Source organism: Scylla paramamosain, unplaced genomic scaffold (genome assembly GCF_035594125.1).
Source record: "Scylla paramamosain isolate STU-SP2022 unplaced genomic scaffold, ASM3559412v1 Contig1, whole genome shotgun sequence".
NCBI lineage: Eukaryota > Metazoa > Arthropoda > Malacostraca > Decapoda > Portunidae > Scylla > Scylla paramamosain.
The window spans coordinates 2,580,001-2,586,796 of NW_026973666.1; the positions used below are offsets into that span (position 1 = coordinate 2,580,001).

General features: G+C 42.9%; 2 protein-coding genes across 2 annotated transcripts in view; both read left to right on the top strand.

Moving 5' to 3' along the window:
• Positions 1–1,439, top strand: part of LOC135095617 (uncharacterized) — a 4,252-nt gene extending 2,813 nt beyond the window's left edge. The window contains exon 3 of the mRNA XM_063996555.1: positions 1–1,439. This exon is cut by the window's left edge and continues 180 nt beyond it. Within this exon, the coding sequence (XP_063852625.1) occupies positions 249–803 (555 nt within the window). The 5' untranslated portion in view covers positions 1–248 and the 3' untranslated portion in view covers positions 804–1,439.
• An 858-nt stretch (positions 1,440–2,297) lies between these two features.
• LOC135095618 (uncharacterized) lies at positions 2,298–6,050 on the top strand. The gene is made up of 3 exons (XM_063996556.1): positions 2,298–2,567; positions 3,892–4,127; positions 4,443–6,050. Exons 1-3 carry the CDS (start codon positions 2,523–2,525, stop codon positions 5,224–5,226), a joined length of 1,065 nt encoding a protein of 354 aa, XP_063852626.1. The 5' UTR covers positions 2,298–2,522; the 3' UTR covers positions 5,227–6,050.
• Positions 6,051–6,796: the final 746 nt, after the last annotated feature.

Here is a 6,796-nt window from a genome sequence, read left to right on the forward strand (position 1 = left end):
CCTCGATGTGTTTGCAGCTTTATCAGTCGCTGGTGTGGCATTGCTTCTACAGATCCTCTTCTTCATCGCAGTGGAAGTCTTCTGTCCTGATCTCAAAAGGAATGATGACAGTATTGATGGCGCCCTGAATGGCCTGAATACCTTGTTAGGCCTGCTAGGTGCTGGAAACATGAGTAGTCTGTTCGCTATTGATAATTCGAACAGTGTGACCGTGGATGCGGTGGGAGGGGATATGATGAAGACAGGCGATGGTGAAGGCAGCGTTTTTCTTAATAAGGACAATGGGAAAGTTTGCTGGCTGCGAGGCCTTGGTGTTTGTAGGAGAGGATCAGACTACAACTACTACGGCATCCCCCGAGTCTAGCGGAACAGAAGAGGAAAAAGACACGGAGGAAGAAGATAATGAAAGATTCTTACGCAAGGAAGGTAGGGAAGGTGACGATGATGATGATGATGAAAAAGACGAAGAAGATGATAGTGAAAAAGACGATGAAGATCGTGAGCGTACTTCAAGCACCACCACTACCACTACCACCACTCCTAAACCCAGTCGCGGGCCACTCCTCGTGCTCGTGAAGAAGTCTGGTGGTATTTGTTATGTCACCAGCGCAACTGAGTATATGGGAGGACATTATGAGCAGGACCCCACACTAACCGAACAATGGAGGAGTATTGAACACCTCTTCAGCCCCTCCCTGCTGCTGCAAGCAAAGAACTGGTTCATGGACGAGGCCCGTCTCTTTGGCTACAAGTTCGGAGGCAAAAATTCCCCCTTGTGTCGTGTCCTAAGCTACTTTGTGTAGAATCCTGAGTTCACGCGATCACGGACTGACTGAGTTCAGGCGATCACTGACTCACTCCTGCTTCGTAACTTTTTTTCACTAGCACCAGTTTTCGCGATACTGACTCAACAGAAGGAGTTATGCAGTTTCTTACCTCTCTTCACAATTTTGTTCACCTAGACCTTGAAATCCATTGTTCAGAGCTGGACATTCGTCGGTCTAGACTGAATATCAGCGGTTCTCGGCCTGACAACAGTGTTCCCTGAATTCTACTGCGCTGTTTTCTTCAGACTCTGGTACTCCTGGATTTGACGAAAGCGTTGTGTACCCGATCACCAATTCATCGAGGTTATTTTGTTGTCACCTTAGTTACACGTGTAGAATCATAATCCTGTGCGTGCGTTCAGCGTGTGAGTCTGACGTCTAAGTGCGCATTAATTAGTTATTAGAGACACATTGATTTATATATGTATCCGTTAATATATGTGTACGTACATGTGTAAGGCACTGTTCTGTGTACCTATGTGTACGTGTGTTATAAGTATCAATATTTTTCACTCGTGTGTGTATGTGTAATTATTTATTTCGGCATGTATACAACTCTCCTTGTGTATGTATGTACGTATATATTTATGGATTAAATGCAGTCATGAAAAATTGTTTACATATGAGAGAGAGAGAGAGAGAGAGAGAGAGAGAGAGAGAGAGAGAGAGAGAGAGAGAGAGAGAGAGAGAGAGAGAGAGAGAGAGAGAGAGAGAGAGAGAGAGAGAGAGAGAGAAAGAATTTACTTGTAGGAAAGATTCATCTGAAAATCATTAGAAGAAAAAATATCAAAGAAGAAACAAAGGGAGAAAATATGAAAAGTAAAAAGAAAGAAAAGAGAAATGAAAGAGGAAAAACCAAAAAACGAAAAGAAGAAGTCATGTTTCTCCTCTTTCTTCTCCGCACCATCTTCATCCGTAACAGTTTTCCCACCACCACCACCATCACCACCGCCGCCGCCACCACCACCACAACAACAACAACAACCGCCGATACCACAACAGTAATTTCGGAATGGTAAACACACTAAGAACTCATTTTGAACACAAGCAAGGATATAATTTACACGTTCTCTTTCTCTCTCTCTCTCTCTCTCTCTCTCTCTCTCTCTCTCTCTCTCTCTCTCTCTCTCTCTCTCTCTCTCTCTCTCTCTCTCTCTCCTGTTCGTATTAAGCTGTGATAATAGTAATGGTAGGAGTGGTGGCGTGAGTGCGTTTGGTAGTGGGGATTGCGGTAGTGGAAGAAGAGGAGGAGGAGGAGGAGGAGGAGGTAACAAAAAAAAATAGAAAAAAAGCTAAACAATGTGATTTTGTGTTGTTATGCCGGTAAGATTATGATGATTATGACAGTTGTTTTTTTCTTATTCTTTCATTATTATTTTGCATTTTTTAGACAGGAGATTTTGGAAGTATAAAAGACAAGCTTGCATGTTGTACCTTCACTCGTGCACTTCTATCCGTCCCAAAAACAGACACGCAGGCACACACACACACACATACACACACACACACAAAGAAAAAAAAGTATTTATATATATACGAACACATTAACACAAACCCATTTTTTCAACAAAAAATTAAGCTTTTTACCTTCCCCGGATTATTTTTTTTCTTTAGACCTTTTTACTAACATAATAACATACATATATACATGCATAAATAGACATACACTAAAGGGACTGTATTGTGTATGTGTGCATGCGCACACTTTTTACCAGTGTTTTCACCTGCATCTCAACTATGGTAAGTGTTATTCATTCCTGTACATCTGCTCATCTCGCGACACAGTCAGCCGCTCCCCTACGGAAAGAGCTCAGAGCTCTTAGTGGCCGATCCCTGGTCAGGACTGGGACCACTCACAAGCCACACACCTACACCTAAACAGCGAGGCCACAACCCTCGGCTTACATCCCACACCTACTTGCTGCTGGTGAACAGAAGTTGCATTGAGAGGCTCGCCCATCTGCCTCGCCGAGCCTGAGACTCAAACCAGGCCTTCTCGTGTGTGTGTGTGTGTGTGTGTGTGTGTGTGTGTGTGTGTGTGTGTGTGTGTGTGTGTGTGTGTGTGTGTGTGTGTGTGTGTGTGTGTGTGTGTGTGTGTGTGTGTGTGTGTGTGTGAGAGAGAGAGAGAGAGAGAGAGAGAGAGAGAGAGAGAGAGAGAGAGAGAGAGAGAGAGAGAGAGAGAGAGAGAGAGAGAGAGAGAGAGAGAGAGAGAGAGAAAGCTATCTTTACAACCCTTAAAAACCTCTATAGGAAGTTACTGGTATTTGCATGATTCTAGTGATAGTTTGGAAGAGTCTAGTGGAAGATACTGGAGCTTTCAAAGTGACCTCATAATTTTGGTGATTGTTTTAGCAGACTTGTGGAGGTTACTGGGGATTTCAGGGCTGTTTTCAAGATTCTTCTTATGGCTTAATAGGCTTCTATACAAATTATGGGAAAGTTTTCATGATTGTAGTCGTTTTTAACAAGCCCAGGTGGAATTTATTAGTTTTCAAGGGTGTTTTCACGATGATAAGTGAAAATTCAATAAGATCTAGTTGAATCTATTTGGTTTTCCATGACTCTAGCAATAGTTTAACAACAATTCTGGCTCATCAACGGGAAAACACCAATGGGAATTCTACTGATCATCTCCATGGCCTTTGAAAACAGTCCTGATTAAATACGAAAGCATTTCAAAATATGGACCAATTCATGATGAAACCGAGGGTGATAATAACGATGGTAATAATGGTGGTGATAGTATTTTTTTATAGACTGTAAATCAAATTATTAACCAACTGATTATTTGTCTATCCATTTACTTCCCGGTTTATTTAGGTTTTTATTTACGGTGTATTTCCTTCTTTTCTCCTCCTCCTCCTTCTACTCATCATACTTTTTCTCCTCTTTCGTCATCATGAAACCAACAGCATATTCTTCTCTTCCTCTTCCTGTTTCATTATCGTAATAATATTTCTTAAAACAATTTCTGCTCTTCTTTCTCTTTTAATACTGTACTATTTCCCTTCCTCCTCTTTCACCTTCTACGTCACATCTTCATCTGCTATTCCTCCTCCTACAGAAACCAACAACTCTTTTATCAATATGGGTGGCAATCTCGGGCGTCATGTGCCTCCCTCACGCCCACGCCCTGCCGTACTCAAGCCTTTTGGACGACTCCGCCTTCTCTCCCGCCCGCACTTCCCGGCACATCCACTTTCTAGACGGCTTAGCTGAGGGCGTGGACTCGGCATTGTTTGATAGCGTGGTGGAATTTTTCTTCACAAACTTTGGGGAAGAAGAGAGGGTGAAAGGACGGTGAGTTGTTGTCGTTGTTGTTGTTGTTGTTGTTGTTGTTGTTGTTGTTGTTGTTGTTGTTGTTGTGGTGGTGGTGGTGGTGGTGGTGGTGGTGATAGTAATAGAAGTGGTGGTGGTGATAATAGTAGTAGTAGTAGTAGTAGTAGTAGTAGTAGTAGTAGTAGTAGTAGTAGTAGTAGTAGTAGTAGTAGTAGTAGTAGTAGTAGTAGTAGTCCTTGGGGTGATGATACAGTGAAACGTTATATGTACACACACACACACACACACACACACACACACACACACACACACTAACCACCTATCTCTCACACACAGGAGTTACGAGAGCGGCACGGATTTCAAACACACGCCAAGTTATGAAGGAAACCATTTCGAAGGAATTCACACCGGCAGCGGCTACAGCAACTTCATGACAGGGCACAAACATGAGGGCCATACCAAGCCAGAGAAAACCTGCATAGATGTGTACGGTTTATCCCACAGCAGTAGTTTTTGCCTCGATGTGTTTGCAGCTTTATCAGTCGCTGGTGCGGCATTGCTTCTACAGATCCTCTTCTTCATCGCAGTGGAAGTCTTCTGTCCTGATCTCAAAAGGAATGATGACAGTATTGATGGCGCCCTGAATGGCCTGAATACCTTGTTAGGCCTGCTAGATGCTGGAAACATGAGTAGTCTGTTCGCTATTGATAATTCGAACAGTGTGACCGTGGATGCGGTGGGAGGGGATATGATGAAGACAGGCGATGGTGAAGGCAGCGTTTTTCTTAATAAGGGCAATGGGAAGTTTGCTGGCTGCGAGGCCTTGGTGTTTGTAGGAGAGGATCAGACTACAACTACTACGGCATCCCCCGAGTCTAGCGGAACAGAAGAGGAAAAAGACATGGAGGAAAAAGATCCTGAAAGAAACTTATTCGTGGGAAATACAGGAGAAGAAGAAGATAGAGGAGATGAGGAAGATAGAGGAGATGAGAAAGAAAATGATGAAAATCGTAAGGGTACTTCAACCACTACCACCACCGATACTAAACCCACTCGCGGGCCCACTCCTCGTGCTCGTGAAGAAGTCTGGTGGTATTTGTTATGTCACCAGCGCAACTGAGTATATGGGAGGACAGCATGAGCAGGACCCCACACTGACCGAACAATGGAGGAGTATTGAACACCTCTTCAGCCCCTCCCTGCTGCTGCAAGCAAAGAACTGGTTCATGGACGAGGCCCGTCTCTTTGGCTACAAGTTCGGAGGCAAAAATTCCCCCTTGTGTCGTGTCCTAAGCTACTTTGTGTAGAATCCTGAGTTCACGCGATCACGGACTGACTGAGTTCAGGCGATCACTGACTCACTCCTGCTTCGTAACTTTTTTTCACTAGCACCAGTTTTCGCGATACTGACTCAACAGAAGGAGTTATGCAGTTTCTTACCTCTCTTCACAATTTTGTTCACCTAGACCTTGAAATTCATTGTTCAGAGCTGGACATTCACTAGTCTAGACCGGATATCCGTGGTTCTCGACCTGACAAGAGCGTTTCCTGAACTCCACTGCGCTACTTTCTTCAGACTCTGGTACTCGTAGTTTTGATGAAAGCGTTGTGAACCCGATCACCAATTCATCGATGTTATTTTGTTGTCACTTTATTTACACGTGTAGAATCATAATCCTGTGCGTGCGTTCAGCGTGTGCGTCTGACTTCCATGTGCGCATCTGTTAGTTATTAGACACATTAATTAATATATGTATCCCTTAATATATGTGTACGAGTATATGCATGTGTAAAGCATTGGTCTGTGTACCTATGTGTACGTGAGTTACAAGTACCAATACTTTCCACTCTTGCGTGTGTGTAATTATTTATGTTCGCATGTATACAACTCTCCTTGTGTATGTATGTATGTATATGTTTATTGATAAAACGCATTCATAAAAATTGTTTTCACATGAGAGAGAGAGAGAGAGAGAGAGAGAGAGAGAGAGAGAGAGAGAGAGAGAGAGAGAGAGAGAGAGAGAGAGAGAGAGAGAGAGAGAGAGAGAGAGAGAGAGAGAGAGAGAGAAACTCTAACCTGAAAAGAAAGATTCGCTTAAAAGGTTGTTAGAGAAAAAAAAAAGGATGAAATAGAAAAAAAAAGCAGAAAAATGCAAAGGAAGAAATAGAAAATAAGTCATTCTCTATCATGAAGTCAAACATTTTTCGTCATCCTCGTATTTCCCCGTTTTTCTTTTTCTTTTCATCCTTCCTCCTCTTTTATCATACCTATTATTCATACTCCTTCCTTTTAGGAGCGACTGTTCCTTCTTCTCTTCCATTTCTTCTTCTTCTTCTTTTTCTTCTTCTTCTTCTTCCTCTTCCTCCTCAATCCTTCCTTTCTCCTCCTCCTCTTCTATCTCTCTACCTTCATACTAAACCAGTTCACCCATCACTACGACCAACAGCAAGGCCAACACCACAACCATAATTTTGGAATCGTAAAAACACTAAGAACTCGTTATGAACACAAGCAAGGTGTGATTTATTCTCTCTCTCTCTCTCTCTCTCTCTCTCTCTCTCTCTCTCTCTCTCTCTCTCTCTCTCTCTCTCTCTCTCTCTCTCTCAAGTAGTAGTGACGGTATTCACGTGACGCACGGAGGTTTAAAACAGATGCTGGCAAATTCTTACGAAATTTATCTTTATATTAC

Bases quoted from the DNA above. Each gene is read 5' to 3' on its own strand.
- LOC135095618 (XM_063996556.1), top strand. From the start codon at position 2,523: ATGCGCACACTTTTTACCAGTGTTTTCACCTGCATCTCAACTATG. The intron at 2,568-3,891 runs GTAAGTGTTATT...CTCCTCCTACAG, and splicing joins TCACCTGCATCTCAACTATG to AAACCAACAACTCTTTTATC. The intron at 4,128-4,442 runs GTGAGTTGTTGT...TCTCACACACAG, and splicing joins GAAGAGAGGGTGAAAGGACG to GAGTTACGAGAGCGGCACGG.